Source organism: Mustela lutreola, chromosome 10 (genome assembly GCF_030435805.1).
Source record: "Mustela lutreola isolate mMusLut2 chromosome 10, mMusLut2.pri, whole genome shotgun sequence".
NCBI classification, from domain to species: Eukaryota; Metazoa; Chordata; class Mammalia; order Carnivora; family Mustelidae; genus Mustela; species Mustela lutreola.
The window spans coordinates 78347793-78372137 of record NC_081299.1 but is presented as its reverse complement, the minus strand read 5'-3'; the positions used below and the strand labels follow the sequence as shown (position 1 = coordinate 78372137).

Below are 24345 nucleotides of genomic sequence, written 5' to 3'. Positions count from 1 at the left end.
AATCACCTAACTCTGCCTAGGGTACACTTCATAGGGGAGGACAAGCATGGAAAGAAAGTGGACAACTTGTGAAGATCATTCTATAAAATAGTATGTTGCACTTTGAAAGTTCTTGACTACAACCTGATCAATAATTATATTTTAGAATTTGAAGGAAGATTTAAGAAACCAGTAGGGCCAATGCAGTGTATATATGCCAAATGCTCTTTTGGTCTAACGTTAGTCATTCTTGGAGTGGCTACTGGAAGTGAATTGAGAAGAAAGGCTGAGTTCATGCTTCAAAGAGCTGCACTGCATGCTGAAAAAGCAACTTCTCTAAGGGGAAAAGAAGCAGAATATCTGTTAATTCTGCTCAAGAGGGTGTGCATTTTGAAGTCAGAAACCCTAAAATCTATGAGTGCTATATTTGCATCATTTTCCTAGTGACTCACCTTAGCCATAGTGCACATAAGATTAATAGCATTTACTGTGTTGTGTACTGGAAGTATCCGTAAGTTACTACCCAGGAATCTGAAAAATAATTCATAAATTAAATAGATCATATAGCTTACACAGACATCTGTTAAGCAGAAAGGAGACAGAAACCTTACTGTCTGTCATGCCCTGCCCTATTCCACAGAGGATATGATACGGCTTTATATCCAGAACTTAAGAGACTAAAAAGTGTTCACTTTTGTTTTGGTGTTGTAGAAGAATCTCAGAAATCAGCATGAACTCAAACTTGTCACCCTGATTCCTAGAATAGCCATTAAACCTGAATTTATTAAATATGACAAGTTAACATTATAGTGTTTATCTTTTAGCAAAATAACTCACCTACTTGAAAAGGATTAAGAACTAAAGTAAATACATGTGATTTAAGAAAAGTCTATATAGTACTATTCTTCCATACCTCTGCTGAATCCTGAACATCAGTTTCCATTCCTCAGGTCCATGGAGGGCAGCAGACAAAACCAAAAAACTCTTTTGGTGAATATTAATAAACTTTTCAATTTTGGCTAGGAATATTTCTTCAGCTGATATAAAGCATTCTTTAGCATCCATCAATAAAAATGCAAGTCCTAGGGAAGGTGAGCATAATATAAAACATCACTTTGTTGTAATAAGCAAATTTTTTTGTAAACTCTGTAGAATCAACAAAAGTGGCTATAATATAGCTCTAAATGTCCAGGACACAAACCTGTAAGGAACAGAATTTGTTATAACAAAATTCTTATATTACAAAATGATTTAGGTAATTCTTTGAAATGCTTTATATAAAAGTATGACATTCTAGAGGAAACAACTTTGGTCAGTAACAATTTTCAAATTAAGGCACTTAACAATGAAAGTAATGCCTAATTTTAGTTAAAAGTTGTTTTTTTGTGTATGTTATAATGACTTTTTTAAAAACTAGAAATCAAAATCTTGAGCCTTCAACTATTTCTTAGAGAAACCTTTGTAAAGAACATTATTATTAAATTAAAACACTCTATAAGCAGATAATCTAGGATTTTTTTTTTAAGATTTTATTTATCTGTCAGAGTATAAGCAGGTGGAAAGACAAGGAGCAGCAGACTCCCTGCTGAGCCAAGAAGCCCGATTCGAGACTCAATCCTAGGACCCTGGGATTGTGACCTGAGCCGAAAGCAGACACTTAACCAAGCTTAACCAACTGAGCCACCCAGGCATCCCATAATCTAGGATTTCTGAAATAGTATCAGGCCTTTAAGAATAGTCCTGAAGGAAAATTTGATCTAATTATAGCTCTTTAAAAGAGAAGGCAATCTGAATAAAGTGATTATATTATTATATGCTAATTGAATGAACCTGGGAAGTTTATATAAACCTTCCTGAACCTAAGTTCTCCCATCTATAAGACTGTAATAGGGGTGCCTGGGTGGTTCAGTGGGTTAAAGCTTCTGCCTTCGGCTCAGGTCATGATCCCAGGGTCCTGGGATCAAACCCCACATCGGGCTCTCTGCTCTGTGGGGAGCCTGCTTCCTCCTCTTTCTGCCTTGCCTCTCTGCCTACTTTTGATCCCTCTCTCTCTCTCTCTCTCTCTCTCTGTCAAATAAATAAATAAATAAATATCTTTTTTTTAAAAAGTGTAATAATAATTCTTTCATAGGTTTATTGGGAGGATTAAGTAAGATAGTATATATAAGTGGACAAGGGACACAGGAGTTATCAAAAACATTTCACTTCTCCCTAGAGGGCTCTCTATTCAACCAGGAAGGATGAGTTTGAAGTTGGATCACTTTAAGCCATTAGTTCTATTTCTAGAAGGTTTTGAAATCTGCCTGTCTTCCAAAGTCTCTGCTAAAGTTAACCATTCTATCTGCAACCCTCCTGGTAAAATACTTCACTTCCACTTCTTTTATCAAACCTGTGCTCTGTGCTGCTCCCTTCCCATCACCCTAGCCTTCTCACATCCTAATCTAATTCCTTCCTGTATTTTACCCATGGCCCTGTATTTTACAATTTTATGATTTGAGGAATTTCTATTTGTCTCTATTTGGTTCTTTTTTTTTTTTTTTTTTTAGTTAGTATTTGTTTCCATTATATTCAGCAAACTCTTGTACAAAATCCTGAAAAAAATTCTCCTATATTATTTTTATAAATAGCTTTATAAATAGCTTTTGACCAGTGTTGTGATGTTGGCTTCCTTGTTAATACTGGTAACACTTTAAGTACTGACTGTTGGAGAGATGGCTTTGTTCTACTTGCATCTTAGTTTCAAAGTATGTTGTTTTTACTGTCCTCTGCCAGATTCCACTGGTTCAGCTTTAGTTTTCCATTTGTTTAAAGAGGGAATGGGGTGTGGGGGGGTCTTAAGTAGGCTCCATGCCTAGCACAGAGCCCGAGGCAGTGCTTGATCTCACAACCCTGAGATCATGACCTGAAGCAAAAGCAAGAGTTGGATGCTTAACTGACTGAGCCACCAGGTGCCCCCAATTATAATCTAAACAGGAATGTATGTTGTGGTTGGCCACATACACTACTTTTGCAATAGTAATGGAGTTATACATTTACTTCCCACAAAAGATAATATCTTAAGATAATACCTGGTGATTGAGCTACAACTATTAGAATTTATACTCACGTATTTTATAAGAGGCTTAAATCAAGATAGTTAACAAATACACCGTACCAGAAAGAGAAAAGATAATTGATCCATTTTCCACTGAATCTGAGTACCGAATCTTGTGGCTTCGATTTTCTAGAGCAGTTGCAACTTCGTAACTCTAAAAAAAAATTTTTTTTAGGAAATGAACAGTGCAAATCCAAGGACAATATTAAAGAACTATAAGAGAGTAAATGCAAACTTAGTTAAAAAGCAACTTGGAGACAGATTTTGACGTGCATTAATGTAAATTGGAAGGTGGTTGGTGGTGAGTTTCTTAGATGGTTCACAATACCGTTAAGTGCCAGACATACAGAATAACACAAGGACACAACCAATTCATTTCTGTATATTACAGTTACTTTTATACTTTTTTTTTAATTTTAAGATTTTATTAGATTTTGTCAGAGAGCACAAGCAGGGGGTGTGGCTAACAGAGGGAGACGCAAACTCTCCACTGAGCAAGGAGCCTGAAGCAGAATGGGATCATGACCTGAGCCAAAGGCAGACACTTAACTGAGCAACCCAGCTGTCCCTAATTTTATACTTTTTAAAAATATGTGTTTATTTATTTTAGAGACAGAACACATGAGTGGGGAGGGAGGTGGCCAGAGGGAGAGGGAGAGCATCTCGAACAGACTCCCTGCTTAGCACAGAATTTGACATGGGCTCCATCTCACAACCCTGAGATCATGACCTGAGCTGAAACCAAGAGATGCCTAACTGACTGAGCCACCCTAAGCCTTAGACAAGACAGAAAACGTATAAACACAGCAACAAGGCTTATATTTTAAATGCCATTTTAAAAATCATCTCATTTCTGGATGCCTGGGTGGCTCAGTTGGTTAAGTGACTGCCTTCGGCTCCAGTCATGATCCTGGGGTCCTGGGATCGAGTTCTGCATTGGGCTCCCTATTCAGCAGGGAGCCTGCTTCTCCCTCTCCCTCTGCCCCTCCCCCTGCTTGTACTCACTGTCTTGCTCTCTGTCAAATAAACAAAATCTTTTAAAAAATCATCTCTTTTCCTATTCTTTTCCATCTGAAGTAATTACTCAGATCATTTTTTTCCAAGCCACTAAGATATAAGTGGTTAATAGTGTTTCCTGATTGGTTATAACTCAAGCTGGCTGTTCTAAGAGTAGACAAAAATCCCTTAGGTACATTAATTGTATATTCTGCTTTAGAACATGTGTATCACAGGCTGGAATTTTAAGTATACAGGCTGGAATTATGTATGAAATATATGCTTCTTTTCTAGCCTAAGGAGAGCATTTTGTGCCAAACAGATCCTGACCTAGAGTACAACTATGGATCTTCCCATGAGTTTTCTTCTGCTGTTTTAAAATTATACATTGATTCCAGCAATGGCAGACTATGTAATTTAGGCCAAACCTGCTGAGGCAACTAGAAAAGCTGGACAATTTTTTAAATGTGCTTGAATGCATCAGAGAGCTATCAGTATAGTGAAAAGTTCTAAGGTCAAAATCTACACAGAAATTCAGAGATATGAGACCAGCATTTAGGCCACCTTTTCCCTAAGGATATCTGCCAATACGGAAGGAGAGAGAGGCTGAACACGGCTTCTGACAAAAGTAGAACAGCTCTCACAGGGACTACAGCCTAGCTTCAAAGCATTTCAACCCCTGAAATTGTCTTTAGGTAATACTGTATTACTAGTGCTCCTAAGCACCTTGCAGAAGCACTCCCTAGAGTAACCTTTCTCAATCAGGTTTCCTCATACGAACTACAAAGAAAATTATTTGAGTGACTATGTTTGCAATTCTCACATAACTAGTACCATTCTAGTTGTAGTTCATTTATTACATACAATAGCTGCTTTAGGGCTTGGATTGCCAGATTTAACAAATAAAAATAAAACCCAGTTGAATCTGAGTTTCAGATAAACATTTTTTTTAGTGTAAGGATTTTCCATGCAATATTTGAGAGGTACTTCCTCTAATTTCATTGTTTACTTAAAACCCAAATGTTGTAACTAAATGTCCTGTATTTTATGGGGCAACCCTTAGGGCTTTGGGGATTTAATTCTCTTACAAAATTAAGACTTCTTAGAGGAACAGAACACTATTCTAGGCCTCAAATTATTTCTACAATTTTTCAAATACAAATTCCAACACACAACCAAAAATAATCAGACATACCAAGAGACAAAATTACTTGAAAGAGAACTATGGGAAAATAGGCAATAGAAACAGGCTCACAAGGGCTGTTTCATATAGTGAAGTTACATCAGATACATGCCTAAAATAGTGATGTTTACTATGTTCAAGGAGATGAAAGACAAGATTGAGAATTTTGGCAAAAACCCCTACAAAGTATAAAAGGATATAATAAATGTCAAAGAATCAGGAAAGCTTCATAAAATATGAGTGAAACTTTAAAGTGGAAAGGAGTTTATTAAGCAGACAAGTGAAGGAAGAAGGCAAATGTGAGAAGACCATGGACAGAGAGTAAAGGCAGAGGCATTCAGACCCAAAAGTATGATTCTTATAAGTGTATAAGGTGTACACAAGTCAGTTAATTTGGAGATGGTATTAGGAATAACTGCTGGCATATCCTAAGGACCCATACCCAATATTAATGAATTAATATGCCATATTAATGAATTTCAATCATATTCTATCAGTAGCTGCACCTGTGTTGAGTATATATATAGTGATGTAAAGGCTTGTCAAATCATTACGCTGTACAACTGAAAACTAATGTTAATACTGTATGTCAACTATACTTCAATTAAAAACAGTAATAAATTTTTGGGGGTGCCTGGGTGGCTCAGTCGGTTAAAGCCTCTACCTTCGGCTCAGGTCATGATCTCAGGGTCCTAGGATCGAGCCCCGTGTCAGGCTTTCTGCTCAGCAGAGAGCCTGGTCCTCCTCTCTCTCTGCCTGCCTCTCTGCCTACTTGTGGTCTCCATCAAATAAATAAATAAATCTTTTTTTTAAGAAGTAATAAATTTTTTAAAAATCATACTCTGTCTGGGGTGCCAACTAAAAGAATTATGACAAAAATAATAAAAGAAAATAATAAAGATAAAAATAGAGATACTGAATCAAGAAAAAAACAGCCAAGGAGCACCTGAGTGGCTCAGTCGTTAAGCATCTGCTTTCAGCTCAAGTCACGATACCAGGGTCCTGGGATCAAGCCCCACATTGGTCTCCCTGCTTGGCAGGAAGCCTGCTTCTCCCTCTCCCACTCCCCCTGCTTGTGTTCCCTCTCTCGCTGTGTCTCTATCAAATAAATAAAATCTAAAAAAAAAAACCCAGCTGAATTCAAGAGTTAATTTTTCAAAATAACCAGGAGCTAAGACCAGATTTTCCAAAGCATGTTTCATGGAATATTAGTCCCATGAAATATTAAAAGATGTTTCTTGTATTCAAATAATATTGGGAAACACTAATATTACTTTGTCTCCTTTTGAGGATTTACCATGCATTTAGGCATATGAAAGGCTCTTAAGAGTAGTGCAGTAAAAAAAAATAAATAAAAAACTTATAAAAATATGTTCATACAAGCATTCCAAATATAATCCAATACTTCCTTCTACAGATTTAACACCTATTAATATTGTGTAAAACTAGTTTCTGTCTACCAAATCTACTCATAAGAAAGGAAATACAAACAAAAACAGAAATGGGAAAGGGTACTCAATCGGATAGAAAATTTAAAAGAATGTCAGTATGAAAATTTTAATTGCAAAGCAAGATGGTTAAACATAATAAACGAATTATGAAGTAATTGTTCTTGGCAAATCAGTGTGGATTGCTGGCTCCGTCTCTCAGTATCAGTCTCAAAAACTTTAGGATTAAGAGAAAAACAGGAATTCCAGAAACCTAACAAAAAGAAGCAAGAAAAAAACCAATGAGACTTAAGGCTGTCTTAAACTGGTTTGTGTTATGGAGCTAGATGGCGAAAGCCAATAGGGCAAAGTGCTGCTTGAGGTAGCAGTGGGAGGATAGAATGGATTAAAAAAATATTTTTAGTCTTGTTCTTGCCTCTCTCATATTTACTGTGGAATAATCATTTATTTCCCCTTCCTCTAGACATGAACTAGTGTCCATAGATAAATACTAAGGCAATGGAGAAATCCTATTGGCTGAGGAGCTAAAATGGTTGTGGACTGACCAACTGCCTTGAGGCATTCAACTTCCTATCCCTTCCCCAACCCAACTGTATGGAGACAGCTTCCCCCTAATGCCACTAAGGTACACAGATCAGTTTCTGTGGTTTATTTCTTCAAAACATTAATGTGCGTTTTATTGTTTCTCGAATCCTTTAATATCTCTATTAGAACAGACTTACAGAGAAAAAACCATAAAAAATTTCCAGCCTTCAAATATTTAGAGAAGTAGGATGTTGAAAATGGATGCAGTAAAGTTTAGAATTTATCTTTAAAATACATTTAGTTTATGTACTTGTGAATCCACAGAACTTTGGAAATCAAGCTAAGGATATTTTAAAAATATTGTACTATTGCTTTTAATTTTTAAATTAAAGATCAATGGCCAAATGCCTCTTTACCTTAAGAGATGAGCTAATAATAATAGTCGTTGTCCATTTTATTTTTTCTTTTCTGCCATTTTCAGCCATCTGTCTGTCTCTGGATCAACCCAGGTTCTAATGGTGCCACAATCTGAAAAAAAGAAGGAGTAAACAGGACTATGTAGAAATGTTTTTTTAATGAAAATTAAACAGAAATGAAACTAAGTGAATGGAAACATGCTAAAGAATAGCTGAAAGTTAAAATTTGACACTAAAAAATATGTCTTGGTATACATTAAGCTTTTTCAATACCATGCTTCATGTTGCATGCAATACCATGCTTCCTACTGTTAAAAAAGAGAAAGAACACCCTAAATATAGTCACTTGTGCTAACTCCACATCAGTAAACCAAAATGTATACCTAACCTAACTATGGTTTCAACCCCCTTGAATGTATGTAACCTTTAACAAGTTAACACCAAATTACCTGGTTAGCACTAGAGAAATAAATAATCCACCCAATAAACCCCTACCCTTCCCTCAGGAAGGCGACCTTGCCTGAAACAAGGCATTCTTTGCAAATAATTTCTTTTTTCCATCTGTCTTTAAAACCTCCCTTTTGGGCGCCTGGGTGGCTCAGTGGGTTAAGCCGCTGCCTTCGGCTCAGGTCATGATCTCAGGGTCCTGGGATCGAGTCCCTCATCAGGCTCTCTGCTCAGCAGGGAGCCTACTTCCTCCTCTCTCTCTGCCTGCCTTTCTGCCTGCTTGTGATATCTCTCTGTCAAATAAATAAATAAAATATTTAAAAAAAAATAAAAAAAGAAAAAATAATAAATATAAATTTAAAAAAAAAAAAAAACCTCCTTTTTCTACAGCTTGGTGGAGCTCCTTTCCCTTGCTAATTGGGATGTTGCCCAATTCATGATTCACTGAATGAAGCCAATCTGATTTTTAAATTTACTTAGTTGAATTTTTGTTATCTAACTCTATTAACAATTACTAAAAGAAATGGCTCCCATTTCAAGGCACTAACTTCATAAAAGAAGACTTGTGTCAAGAACTGTCAAAGGTCTGTGGTTTTATTGTATTTGTAAGCTAAAAAGAAGTTAGCCTTCCCAGAGTTTCATGGATATAACAAAAAACATAAGACTCTTGGATCAGAGGACAAAGAATGGTTTTTTACTTGTTTTTTTAACTCACAGCAAGAGAAGTAATCTCATTCTCTCTATTTTTTAAAGATTTATTTTTTTACAGCGAGACAGAGAACATGGAGAGATGGGGAGAAGGAGAGAGAGAATCTCAAGTATACTCCCGATTGAGTACAGGCCCAACATGAGGGTCAATCTCACAGCCCTGAGATCATGACCCGAGCCAAAATCAAGAGTCAAATGCTTAACTGACTCTGCCACCCAGGCACCCCAGTATCCTCATTCTCTTGCAGCAATCCCCCAAGTCCAATTCCCACACAGTTATGGGGCAAAGGCCAGGTAATATCAGCAGAAACAGTGAGTTGTATTATAGGAGAGGAACCCTGAGTTTAGAAATCCCTAATTTTTATAATGGGCTGCAATCAAACCTTCCCTGTGCTCTAGAGCAAAATACTATCTCTAACCTACAAAATTATTCATTACACAAACATCCTTGAAAAGATAGTTGAGAGGTGGGGCCGACATATGTGTATTTCTGTTGGTGCTGTTAATGCCTGTCTGGGGACCATACTTTAAGAAATGTTATACTAAAGGAAGGAAGAGTATTCTGGGCAAGAACAACACAAAATGATAGAGCAAGATGGCAGAGAAGTAGAAGACCTAAATTTCCTCTACTCCCAGGAATTCAGCTAGATAGTTATCAAACCATTCTGAACACCTACAAACTCAATAGGAGATTGAAGAAAAGAATAGCAGCAATTCTATGAATAGAAAAGTGACCACTTTCTGGAAGGTTGGATGTGCAGAGAAGTGAATTCGAGGTGATATACAGGAAGACAGACCTCGGGGGGAGGGAGCCTCCATCAGCCGGCTCCTGGCAAGTGATCGAGCAGCAGAGCACAAAATCAGAACTTTTAGAAGTCCACCTCACTGAGGGACGTTGCTCAGAGGCTAAGTGGGGGATGGAGTCCTTGCAGGGACAATGTGTCTCAGGACCTTCAGGATCACAGAAAGACTGAGGGTGCCTGAGTGTGGCAGAGCTCCCAGGTACCAGAACAGGGAAGCTGGCTGCAAAGACAGAGCCAAGGAGTGGGCTCTCAGTTCGGGGTTGCCATAAACCATGATCCCTGGCAAAGTCGGGCCACTGCTCTTTGAGCAAGGACCCCAAAAGTACAGATCTGGGGAGACCCCCACCACTTCCTCCACCAGGAAGAGTGGCACAGGAGTGCACTGCAGGAATTGGCAGGGTTTGGAGACTCCAAACGGTGCCATATGCCAGAGATAGGAATGCTCAGTCACAGGCTGGGTGAGCACAGAGTGCAGCCAGAGACCAGAGATAGAGGAGTGACTGCTTTTCTCTGAAGGCACACTAAGGAATGGGACCCTGAGCTTTCAGCTCCTCCAGGCCAGAGACTGAGAGGCCACCACTTTCATTCTCATCCTCCAAAGCTGAACAGAAAGTATTCAGGGAACAAAAGCTACTGAGAGCAAAACTGAGCAAATTACTTATCCTGCCTCCTAGAAAGGGCAGTGAAATTACACCTTGGAATCATAGCAACAGGCCCTGCCCCCAGAGTATCAGCAAGAACATTCAGCCAAGAACAAGGTTACCAATCAATGAGAACTGCAAAACTCCAGTGCTAGGGGAATACAGCACATAGAATTCATGGCTTTTTTCCCATGATACTTTAGTCTGTCAAAGGTAAAAAGTTTTAATTTTCTTTTTTATTTTTCCATTTTCCTTTTTTTTTTTTTTTTTTTTTTAAAGGAGAGAGGTGGTTTTTTTTGGTTTGGTTTTTTTTTTTTTTTTTTTTTTAAGATTTTTTATTTTTTGGGGTGCCTGGGTGGCTCAGTGGGTTAAGCTGCTGCCTTCGGCTCAGGTCATGATCTCAGGGTCCTGGGATCAAGTCCCTCATCAGGCTCTCTGCTCAGCCTGCTTCCTCCTCTCTCTCTCTGCCTGCCTCTCTGCCTACTTGTAATCTCTCTCAGTCAAATAAATAAATAAAATCTTTTAAAAAAAGATTTTTTATTTTTTATTGACAGAGATCACAAGCAGGCAGAGAGAGGAAGGGAAGCAGGCTCCCTGCTGAGCAGAGAGCCTGATGCGGGACTTGATCCCAGGACCCTGAGATCAGGACCTGAGCCAAAGGCAGAGGCTTTAACCCACTGAGCTACCCAGGCGCCCCTCCATTTTCCTATTTTAACCAACATCTTATCAATACATTTTTTAAAAATCTGTTTTAATTTTCATTTTTACAATCATATTCTACCCGTCCGTTGTATTTAACCTTATTTTTTCTATGTGTGTGTGTTTGTTTTAATTTGGGGATACAGTTTCTTCTAACAGACCAAAATATACCCTAAATCTACTGTATGGCTTTAATCTAGTCTCCTGCCTGATCACATTCTCTCCCTTTTTTTTCTCTTTCTTTCTTTTTTCAACCAACTTCTCATCAATTCCTCTTTTAAAATCTTTTTTAATTTTCATCTTTACTGTCATATTCCATCCCTTCATTGTATTTACCTATATATATATATACATATATATATATATATATGTATATCTTTAAATTTTTGTGAGGCAGTTTCTTCTAAAAGATCAAAATACACCCAAAATCTAGTGTGTGGTTCCATTCTATTCACCAGCCTGTTCATATTCTTTTCCTCTTTACTTTCCTTTCTTCTACCAGTTGTGGGTCTCTTCTGATTTATTTAGTGTATATTTTTCTGGAGTCTTTGTTATCCTTTTACCATTTTTCTCTCTCATTCATCTATTCTTCTCTGGACAAAAGGACAAAACAGAAAAACTCACCGCAAAAAAAAAAAAAAAAAAAAAAAAAAAGAACAAGAAGGAGTACCGACTGCCAGGGACCTAATTAGTAAGGACATTAGTAAGATGTCAGAAATAGAGTTAAGAATGACAATTATAAAGATATTAGCTAAGCTTGAAAAAAGCATAGATGATACTAGAGAATCCTTTTCTGGAGAAATAAAAGAACTAAAATCTAACCAAGTTGGGATCAAAAAGTCTATTAATGAAGTTCAAAAAAAATGGAGGCTCTTACTGCAGAGTAAATGAGGCAGAAGAGAGAATTAGTGATATAGAAGACAAGATGATAAAGAATAAAGAAGCTGAGATAAAGAGAGATAAACAACTACCAAATCATGAGGGAAGAATTTGAGAGATAAGTGATACCACAAGACGAAACAATATCAGAATTACTGGGATCCCAGAAGGAGAACAAAAGAGGAGCAGAAGGAATATTGGAGCAAATTAAAATGAAGAACTTCCCTAATTTGGGGACGGAAATAGGCATCAAAATCCTGGAGGCACAGAGAATCCCCCTCAAAAATCAATAAAAATAGGTTAACACCCTGTTATCTAACAGTAAAATTTACAAGTCTCAGAGACAACAACAACAAAAAATCCTGAAAGCAGCTCAGGAACAAAGAGATCTGTAACCTACAATGGTAGGAATATTAGACTGGCAGCAGGCCTATCCACAGAGACCTGGCAGGCCAGATGGACTGGCATGATATATTCAGAGCAATAAACGAGAAAAATACGCAGCCAAGAATACTATACCCAGCTAGGCTGTCACTGAAAATAGAAGGAGAAATGGGGCACCTGGGAGGCTCAGTCATTAAACGTCTGCCTTCAGCTCAGGTCATGATCCCAAGGTCCTGGGATCAAGCCCCGCATTGGGCTTCCTGGTCAGTGGGAAGCCTGCTTCTCCCTCTCTCACTCCCCCTCTTGTGTTCCCTCTCTGTCTCTCTGTCAAATAAATAAATAAAATCTTTAAAAAAATAGGAGAGATAAAAAGCTTCCACGACAAACAAAAACTGAAAGAATTTACAAATACCAAACCAGCCCTACAGGAAATATTGAAAGGGGTCCTCTAAGCAAAGAGAGAGCCTAAAAGTAATAAGACCAGAAAGGAACAGGGACAACATACAGTACCTTACAGGTAATACAATAGCACTAAATTCATCTTTCAATAGTTACCCTGAATGTAAATGGGCTAAATGCCCCTATCAAAAGACACAGATATCAGAATGGATAAAAAAATAAGACCCACTGATATGCTGTCTGCAAAAGACTCATTTTAGAACCAAAGACACCTCCAGATTTAAAGTGGTGGGGTGGAAAGCCATTTACCATGCTAATGGACATCAAAAGAAAGCTGGGGTGGCAATCCTTTTATCAGACAAATTGGATTTTAAACTGAAGACTATAGGGCGCCTGGGTGGCTCAGTGGGTTAAGCCTCTGCCTTCGGCTCAGGTCACGATCTCAGGTTCCTGGGACCAAGTCCCGCATTGGACTCTCTGCTTGGCAGGGAGCTTGCTTCCTCCTCTCTCTCTCTGCCTGTCTCTCTGCCTACTTGTGATCTCTGTCAAATAAATAAATAAAATCTTTAAAACTGAAGACTATAATAAGAGATGAGGAAAGTCACTATATCATATTCAAAGGGTCTGTCCAACAAGAAGATCTAACAATTTTAAATATCTATGCCCCTAACATGGGAGCAGTCAATTATATAAGCCAAATAATAAAATAAAAAAACATAGCGACAATAGTACAGTAATAGGGACTTTAACACCCCTGTCACTGAAATGGACAGATCGTCTAAGCAAAAGATCAACAAGAATATAAAGGTTTTAAATGACACACTGGAACAGATGGACATCACAGATATATTCAGAACATCCCATCCCAAAGCAACAGAATACACATTCTTCTCTAGTGCAAATGGAACATTCTCAAGAATAGATCATACCCTGGGTCACAAATCAGTTCTCAACTGGTAGCAAAAGACTGGGATCATTCCCTGCATATTTTCAGACCACAATGCTCTGAAACTTGAACTCAATCACAAGAGGAAAGTTGGAAAGAACCCAAATACATGGAAGCTAAAGATCATCCTACTAAAGAATGAATGAGTCAACCAAGAAATTAAAGAAAAATGTAAAAAATTCATGGAAGTATATGAAAATGAAAACAAAACTGTTCAAAATCTTTGGGATGCAGCACAGGCAGTCCTAAGAGGAAAGTATATAGCGCTACAAGCCTTTTTCAAGAAACAAGAAAGGTCTCAAATACACAACCTAACCCTACACCTAAAGGAGCTGGAGAAATAACAGGAAAGAAAGCCTAAACCCAGCAGGAGAAGATAAATAATAAAGATAAGAGCAGAAATCAATGAAATAGAAACCAAAAGAACAGTAGAGCAGGCCAACAAAACTAGAAAGTGGTTCTTTGAAAGAATTAATAAGACATATAAACTCCTGTCCAGACTTACCAAGAAGAAAAGAGAATGAATGAAAGAGAAGAGATCAAAACCAACACTGAATAAATAAACAATTGTAAGAACGTATTATGAACAACTTATGCACCAGCAAATTGGACAATCTGGAAGAAATGGATGAATTCCTAGAGACTATAAAGTACCAAAACTAAACCAGGAAGAAATAGAAAACCTGAACAGACTCATAACCAGTAAGGAAATTGAAATGGTAATCAAAAATCTCCCAAGTCCCCAGTGCCAGACATCTTCCCAAGGGAATTCTACCAAACAGTTAAAAAATAATTAATACCTATTCTCCTGAAACTGTTCCAAAAAATACAAATGGAAGGAAAACTTCCAAACTCATTTTATGAGGTCAGCATTACCTTGATCCCAAAACCAGAAAAGATCCCATCAAAAAGGAGAATTACAGACCAATATCCTTGATGAACACATATGCAAAAATTCTCACCAAAATACTAGCTAACAGGATGCCTGGGTGGCTCAGTGGGTTAAAGCCTCTGCCTTCTGCTCAGGTCATGATCTCAGGGTCCTAGGATGGAGCCCCGCATCGGGCTCTCTGCTCAGCAGGGAGTCTGCTTCCCCCTCTCTCTCTGCCTGCCTCTCTGCCTACTTGTGACTCTTTCTCTGTGTCAAATAAATAAGTAAAATCTTTAAAAAAAAATAAAAATAAAAATAAAATTCTAGCCAGTAGGATCCAACAGTATATTAATAGGATTATTCACCACGACCACATGGGATTTATTCCTGGGCTGCAAGTTCAGTTCAACATCCACAAATCAATCAATGTGATACAATACATTAATAACAGAAAGAATAAGAACTATATGATACTCTCAATAGATGCTGAAAAGGCATCTGACAAAGTACAGTATCCTTTCTTGACCAAAACTCTTCAGAGTGTAGGGATAGAGGGTACATACCTCAATATCATCAAAGCCATCTATGAAAAATCCACAGCGAGTATCAATCTCAATGGGGAAAAACTGAGAGCTTTCCCCCTAAAGTCAGGAACACAGCAGGGCTGTCCATTATCACCACTGCTATTCGACATAGTACTAGAAGTCCTAGCCTCAGCAGACAACAAAAAGAAATAAAAGGCATCCAAATCAGCAAAGACGAAGTCAAACTTTCACTCTTTGTAGATGATATGATACTTTATGTGGAAAACCCTAAAGACTGCCCCAAAACTGCTAGGACTTGTACAGGAATTCAGTAAAGTGTCCAGATATCAAATCAGTGCACAGAAATCAGCTGTATTTCTATACACCAACAATAAGACAGAAGAAAGAGAAATTAAGGAATCAATCCCATTTACAATTACACCCCAAACCGTAAAATACCTAGGAATAAATCTAACCAAAGAGGCAAAGAATCTGTACTCAGAAAGCTATAGAATATTGACGAAAGAAATTGAGGAAGACACCAAGAATGGAGGAACGTTCCATGCTCATGGATTGGAAGAACAAATATTGTGAAAATGTCTATGCTACCTAGAGAAATCTACCCATCTAATGCAATCCCTATCAAAATACCATCAACTTTTTTCAAAGAAATGGAACAAATAATCCTAAAATTTGTATGGAGCCAGAAAAGACCCTGAATAGCCAGAGGAATGCTGAAAAAGAAAAGCAAAGCTGGTGGCATCACAATTCCAGACTTCAAGTTCTATTACACAGAAGTCATCATCAAGACAGTATTGTACTGGCAGAAAAACAGACACATAGATCAATGGAACAGAATAGAGAGCCCAAAAATAGACCCTCAACTCTATGGCCAACTACTCTTCAACAAAAAAGGAAAAAATGTACAATGGAAAAAAGACCATTTTTCTATTATTTATTGCACTACTTGGCATTTACCCCAAAGATACAAATGTAGTGATCCAACAGGGCATGTGCACCTGAACGTTTATAGCAGCAGTGTCCACAATAGCCAAACTATTTTTTGTCCACTGTCCGGAGAGTGGACAAGAGCCTAGATGTCCATCAACAGAAGAATGGATAAAGATGTGGTATACACACACATACACACACACACACATACATACAAACACTGGAATATTATGCAGTTGTCTCCCTAGAGATCCCTTCTCATTTCTGCAGATATAAACTAGATATTTCTCTGACTTACTAGCTGTCATTCTGGGACTTCCTATCACCTCTCTCCTGTGTTAGAGCCATGTTTCCCTTTCCTTGGTTTATTTTTTTGTTTCACTGAACATTCTTTAGAAGTTCCCTTAAAAAGAGTATGTGCAGCAAATAAATAATATAAACACATGTAATTTGAGCCCTTGAATATTTGAAAATTTTTATCCTATCTACATATTTGATTGGTATTTATAAATATTTATACATGTATTTATATATGTTTGTGCCTGTGTATCCTATATGTTTTCTTTCAGAACTTTATAAATATTACTCTGTTGTTTTCTAGATAACCCATGTAGCTGTGCACATTTCATGCTAATTCATATTCCTACTCTGTGATTCATTTTTCATTTGTTTTATCCAGAAGCTTTTTTAATACCTTAATGTTTAGCATCTTTCCTAATCTCTAGCTTTCTGAAATTTCACACAAATGTGTCTTTGGGTAGATCTTTTTACCTGCATTGTGCTAAGTACTCAGCAAGACCTTTTAATCTGGATACTCATTTTCAATTCTAGAAAACTACTTTGTAATACTTATTTAATATTCCCAATATTCTTTTTTTCCCCCTTGCAACTGCTATTAGTTGGGTATTAGATCTCATAGCTTGATCTTGGTTCTCTACTGTTTTTTTCTTTCTTTCTTTTTTTTTTTTTTTTCATTTTCCAGGTGATTTTTCCTAACCAGCTCTAAAGGTTTTTTTTCCTTATCTTTGATTTTCTGTAGTTTGAGTATGATATGTCCAGATGGGGTTTTGTTTTGTTGTTGTTTTGTCATTTATCATCCTTGGTGTTCCCTGAGATTCCTCGATCTGTGGTTTAGTGTCTGGCATTAATTTGGGGAAATGGAAATTCTTAGTCACTGCTTCAAAAATTTCTTCTGTTTCTTTCTCTTTCTTCTCTTTTTGGTATTCACATTACACATATGTTACACTTACAATCATCCCACAGTTCCTGGATATTTTGCTCAGTTTTTGCAGTCTTTTTTCTCTTTCCTTTTCAGTTTTGGAAGTTTCTATTAGCATATTCTCAAGCTCTGAGATTCTTTCCTCAGCTGTGTCAATTCTACTAATGAGTCCACCAGATGCATTTTTCCTGTTTTTTTTTCTGTTACATTCTCTTTTATTTCTAACACATCTTTTTTTATTCTTTCTTACAATTTCCATCTCTCTGCTTACACTACCCATCTGTTCTTGTTATATTGTCTACTTTTCCCATTACATCCTCCCATGTAGCCATTACAGTTGTTTAAAATTCCTAGTCTGATAATTCCAACATCCCTGTTATATCTTGGCCTGACTCTGATGCAGTCTCTTCAAATTATGTTTTCTCCCTTTTAGTATGCCTTAGTTTTTTGTTGAAAGCCTAACATGACCTATTTGGTAAAAGAAACTGGTACACAGGCTTTTGCTGACACAGCGGTAAGGTATAAAGGGAGGAGGATTCTATAGTCCTACTATTACATCTCAGTTTTTTCAGGAGCCTGCACTGCTAAGCTGTGAATTTCACTAGTGTTTCTCAGAATTTTTCCCCCTGTTTAGGTGGGACAGGATGCCTGAGCAGGCTAACACTGGTATTTCGCTTTACCCATACTGATTAGTCTATGAGAAAATACCAAGAGGGTTAGGTTCTGGTAAAGTAGCTTCTCTTGAGGGAAGACTTTTTTTTAGTTATTTTATTTTATTTATTTATTTATTTTGAGAGAGAGGAGGAGAGAGTCTTAAGCAGGCTCCACCTCCAGCACAGGGCTCAAAGCAGGGCTTGATCTCACAACCCTGGAATCATGACTTGATCTGAAATCAAGAATCATATGTTTAACCAACTGAACCACTCAGGTGCCTTATCTTGAAGTCAGAATTTTAAAGAACAGGATGCTCTCACATATTTCAAAAATTTTTTATTCTTCCCCTGCCAGAAGCACAAAAGAATTTTTCTTCAACATTCACTGTGAGAAGCTGGTAGTGCTCCCAGAGGTAGAACTCACAAAAGTGTGGGGGCCTGCTATGGACTGAATGATGTTCCACCAAAATCATATAATGAAGCCCTAGTCCCACATATGATGGTATTTCAAAATGGGTCCTTTGGGAGATAATCAGGCTTTGATGAGGTGAAGTCAACAGTGGGGCCCTCATGATGGGATCAGTGCCCTTAAGAGATTCTACAGCAAAAAAGAGGCCCACTGTCTGCAAGCTAGGATGAAAGTTCTCACCAGAATCCATCCAGGATGGCTCCCCCATCTTAGGACTTCAGGCCTCCAGAACTGTGAGAGAATAAATGTCTGTTGTTTAAACCACCTAGTCGATGGGATTCTGCTTGGACAGCTCATATTAAGGCAGGGCACCCTAATTAGTGGGTCTCCCCACTTATTGACACAGTGCCTCCTGGCAATTCTTCAATTATACTTTAGGTTTTCCCATCCCATCCCAGTACTGGTATCTGCAGAGGTTCCTGGTTATTGATTTCTGCTCCAGTAAGTGATTCTTCATTATCAATCCTTCTATCTCTACAATTTGGGGCACAGAAGTTTACCCTGTGACCTCACTTCTCTGACAGATTTGAGTCGTTGATTTTTCAGTTTGTTCAGCATTTTACTTGTTAGGATGGAATTAGTAGTTCCCATGCTCTTTACATGCTGGACTAGAAACCGGAAGCCAAGAGTTTTATTTTTTAAAATTTAAACTACCACATGTATATATATATTTTTTGTTAGTAGTTCTTATTCTTCAATCACTCTTCTTCATGGCATCCCTTTGTTTTATGAATTCAGTATCTCTCATCACTCTGAGGTAACTAACTACACTTTTTAAAAGTTTTCTTCTGTTGTCCACATTGTCTCAGCTTTCTACATACCTCTTTTATTGATTCTTTAATCTACTTTTCATCGGAAGTTTCCCTCAAATTTCTAGTGATCCTTAATTGTTCTTACTTATGTATTTATTACTAAAAATATTTATGTATTTGATATGATAGGGAATATGGACACAACAGTGAACAAAACAAACAAACATCCACCCTCATGAAGCTTCTGTTCTAGTCAGATGATTCCAGCAATTAAAAAAAAAAAAAGACAAATATAGGTGATAAGGAGAGAGTGATGGAAGGGAGCAATGTGTGCCATGGAGAAAAATAAGTCAGAGTACATGGAGAATGAGTGCTGGAGGCTACTGATTTATGTTGGATGGTTACAGAAGACATCTCTTATAAGGTAAGAGATGTGCCCAATATTCCCAAATCCATCTTCCCAGATGAATGTCTCCAGAAACAAACCTCCAGCCTTCTCCACAGAAGAATTGTAGGATGAATTCTCCTGAATGTTCAGGATGGAGAAGAGAACCCAAGGAAGTTCTAATAATATTTCCTTATGAACTTTCAATAATCTTCTCTTTCCACACTCTGCTCTTGAGGTGCACCAATACCTGATGCTTCCAAGTACAGTACTCAGCCTCTTGTCCATGAGTCAAAGGTCCTCTCTTCTCATTAATTTCTCCCTTTGTAGGCACTCAGATAACTTTCTTTTATAACCAAACTGATTACCATTCCTCTCTTTGTTTCCTCATACTCATTTAAGTTTCTGACTTGCTACTTTACTCTTTCCTTATTAATAGTTTGCTAATTTGAAAAATCCTTACTATCATTTCAAATGTATGGAGAAGAAGAAAAGATAAACAAATGAGGTCAATGTGCCATTTGAGATAAGAAGCATATGGTATTTTGATTAATTCCTTTTACTTCCATTGATGTCATTTATATATACCATCCTTATTCTAAACTCTTCCAAAATTCTCTCAGGTTTCTCATTAAAATACTCCCTCTAATCCCCGCATATGCAAACTTCCCATCTCAATCTAGAAAACCTTCTCAGACAAATACTATCCCACAATTACCTTTCCCTAAATAATATCATTAGAGGATTTCCCTCTACTTAAGATATGAATTCAACTCCTTACTATACTCCCTTAACACTTAACACAATAGTGATTACTAAGTAGTTGGTCAATGAATTATGTTCCTATAAATTAGTGATAAGATATGCTGACAACAGGGGGGCCTGGGTGGCTCAGTCATTAAGTATCTGCTTCAGTTCAGGTCATGATCTCAGGGTCCTGGGATCAAGCCCCTCAGCATGAAGGCTTCTTCTCTCTCTCTCACTCCCCCTGCTTGTTTTCCCTCTTTTGCTGTGTCTCTGTCAAAAAATAAAATCTTAAAAAAAAAAAAAAAAGATATGCTGACAATATTAACAATAGGCTTCTAGTAACAAAATAAGTTATTTTGGTTGTAAGCAAGTCATTCTAATATCCCACAGTGGGAGAATCCATTTTATAGTGCCAAGAAAAAGTATTAATCTGAAATAATAATAATAAGCATATTGTAATCTCAAGAGAAAGCACTAAAAAAAACTTAATAAAAGGAAAGAAATTAACAGAGAAATTAAAGTGGTAATTAAAATATATTCATATATCACAAAAATGGTAGTAAAAAAGTAACAGAAACAACAAATACATATAAAGAACAAATAACAAAAACAAAAAAAAAGAACAAATAATAAAATTGTAAATTTAATGGTGGTGATTGTTGTACAGCTTAGTGAATATGCTAAAATATCACTGAGTTTAAAATTCACTCTAATTCACTTTAAAAATTCATTTTAATTCACTTTAAAATGGTTATTTTTGTGTTATGTGGATTATATCTCTTTAAAAACCTAAATAGTAAGCATAAATCTGCTATATTAACTGTCAACAGATAAAATATTCCAGTCAAAGCAAAATCCACTATATGCTGTGTTAGATTCAAAGATGTAAATGGAATGAAAATTCCTAAAATAGAAAAAGGATGCATCATGCAAACAGTAACCGTAAGACAGTTGGAGTAGCTATATTAATAAAAAACAAAATTGACAAGAAACATCACTAGAGACAAGGAGAGATGCTTTACAATGATGAATGAGTCCATATATTAGGGATATATAACAACTGTAAGTGCACTGCCATTAACAGAGACCCAAAATACATGAAACAAAAGCCATAAGAAGTATGTCCTCTAACACAAGAGAATTAAATTGGAAATCAATATAAGACAAATTTCTTCATATAAAGAAATTAAACTCACCCGAGAAATACATGAGTCAAAAAACTAATCACAAAGGAAATTCGACAATATTTTGAGCTAAGTGAGAACAAAAATAAAAATATCAAAAATTTATGAGATATAGCTAAACCAGTATGAGGGAAATTTATAGCTTTAAAAGACTAAATTCAAAAAGGTCTCAAATTGGCACCTTACTCCATTTTAAAAAAACTAGAAAAATTAAACCCATTTCTAGAGTACAAACTGATGGTTACCAGAGAGGAATGGGGGGGTGGATTAAAAAGGTGATGGAGATTAAGAAGTATACATGCCATGATGAGTGCTGCGTGATGTATGGAATTGTTGAATCACAATATTGTACACCTGAAACTAAAATAACACTGTATCTTAACTAACAGGAATTAAAATAAAAACTTTAAAAACCTTTCTAAAGATAAATACATATATAGTTAGAAAAGCGTTAACACGTGTTCTTCTCAAACTATTCCAAGAAATAAAAGAGAAAGGAAAACTTCCAAATTCATTCCGCAAGGCCTGCATTACCCTGATACCAGACCTAGACAGACACTACTAAAAAAGAAAACTATAGCCCAATGTCTCTGATGAACATAAATGCAAAAATACGCAACAAAATCTAAGCAAATCAAATTCAACAATATGTTTAAAAAGTCATTCACCATGAACAAGTTGGATTTATTCCAGGGATGCAAGGGTAGTCCAATACTGGCAAATCAATCAATGTGATACATCACATTAATAAAAAAAAAAAAAGGAATAAGAAGAGTATGATCATCTCAAAAGACGCAAAAAAAAATTTGGCAAAATACAATATCCACTCGTGATTAAAAACTCTCAAGAAAATGAGTTCAAAGGGAGCATATCTCAACATAATAAAGGCCATAAATGAAAACCCCACAGCTGTCATCACACTCAAAGGTGAAATACAAAGCAAACTGTCAGGAACAAAATTTGCAGGTCAGGAACAAAACAAAGCAATCCATTCTCAGTACTTTCATTCAGCACAGTACTAGAAGTCCTAACTGCAGCAATCAGACAAGAAATAGAAAAAAAAGACATCCAAATTGGTGAAGAAGTAAATCCCTCACTATTCACAGACAGCATAATACTACACATATAAAACCCTAAAGTTTCTACTAAAAAAAAAAAAAAATAGAACTGATAAATGAATTCAGTATAGTTGCAAAATACAAAATTAATACATAGAAAATTTTGCATTTCTATACTTCAATAACAAAGTAGTAGAGAAATGAATAAAATAAGCCATTTACAGATGGAAAAAAACAAACAATCCAAAATACCTAGAAATTTAACCAAGGAGATAAAAGACCTATACTCTGCTAACTATAAGACATTGCTGATGAAACTGATGATGACACAATTACCATTCTCATTAATTAGAAGAATCCATATTGTTAAAACATCCATATTAACCCACGCAACCTACAGATTCAAAGCAGTCCCTATCAAAATACCAACAGCATTCTTCACTGAATTAGAATAAATAATCCTAAAATTTGTATGTAAATATGAAAAATCTCAAATAACCAATCTTGAGAAAAAAGAATAAAACTGGAGGTATCTCAATCCGAGATTTCAAGATACACTACAAAGCAAGAGTCATCAAACCAGTATGATACTGGCACAAAATTGGACGCACAATGGAATAGAATAGAGAGCCCAGAAATAAACCCATTCTTATAAGGCCAAATTAATCTACAACAAAGGAAGCAAAAATGTGTATAATGGAGAAAAGACAGCATTTTCAATAAGTGTGCTGGGAAAACTGGACAACCACATGCAAAAGAATGAAACTGGACCACTTTCTTATACTATACACAAAAATAAACTCAAAATGAATTAAAGACCTAATTGTGAGACCTTAAAACCATAAAACTCCTAAAAGAAACACTGGCAATAATCTCTCAGGCCTTAGCAACATATTTAGGTATCTGTCTCCTTAAGGCAGAGGAAACCAAACCAAACCAAAACTACTGGGATTACAGCAAATAAAATGTTTTTGCCCAGCAAAAGAAACCATCAACAAAACAAAAAGACAACCTACTGAATGGGAGAAGATATTTGCAAATGATCTAGTAGGCATTAGGCTAAATGATATGAGTCAGAAACAAAAACACAAATACCATATGATTTCACTTATATGTGGAATACAAGAAACAAAACAAACAAAAAAACAATATAGACACTGAAATACAGAAAACAAATTAGGAGTTTCCAGGGGGAAGGTTCAGGGCAGGCAGTGAAATAGATAAAGCAGAATAACAGATACAATTCCCAGTTCTAAAATAAATGTCAGGTAAATGAAAAGTACAGCATAGGTAATATAGTCAGTAATACTAATAACATTGTATGGTGCCAAATGGTGACTACACTTATCATGGTGAGTATTCAGTAATGTACAGAATTGTCATATCAGTATGTTGTACATCTAAAACTAATACAACACTGTATCTTAATTGTACTTCAATTAAAACATTTTCCAAATGAAATTAAGAAAACTGCATTCACAATAGTATAAAAAAATAAAATAATTTAAATAAACTTAACAAAATAAGTGTAAGACTTACGTTTTGAAAACAGCCAATCACTGTTGAAAGAAGTTAACAGAAGACCTATATATATATAAAGACATTCCATGTTCTTGGATTGGAAACTCAGTATTTGTAAAGGCAGTTCTTCCCAAATTGATCTACAGATTTAATAAATACATTCCCTATCACAAATCCTACTAGTTTCTTTGTTTTTGCAGAACTTGTCAAGCTGACCTTAAAGTGTATATGAAAATTCAAAGGACCAAGAACAGCCAAAACAATTTTGGAAAAAAAACACAAAATTTCACTTTCTCTACCTAATTTCACAACTTACTATAAGGCCACAGCAAACACGAGACTGCAGCATTGGCTTAAGTGTTTACTTATATATCATTAGAATTAAATAAGGAAATAAACTTTACATTTATGGTTAAATGATTTTTGACAAAACTGCCAAAGCAACTGAATGGAGAAAGGATAGT

General features: G+C 36.4%; 1 protein-coding gene across 1 annotated transcript in view; it reads right to left on the bottom strand.

Moving 5' to 3' along the window:
• C10H1orf146 (chromosome 10 C1orf146 homolog) overlaps window positions 1-24345 on the bottom strand; it is a 32780-nt gene that overhangs the window by 459 nt on the left and 7976 nt on the right. The window contains exons 2-5 of the mRNA XM_059138055.1: window positions 7642-7753; window positions 3134-3227; window positions 893-1061; window positions 432-510 (exon numbers count right to left, since the gene is read on the bottom strand). Of these exons, the coding sequence (XP_058994038.1) occupies window positions 432-510; window positions 893-1061; window positions 3134-3227; window positions 7642-7710 (411 nt within the window). The 5' untranslated portion in view covers window positions 7711-7753. The remainder of the gene's footprint in view (window positions 1-431; window positions 511-892; window positions 1062-3133; window positions 3228-7641; window positions 7754-24345) is intronic.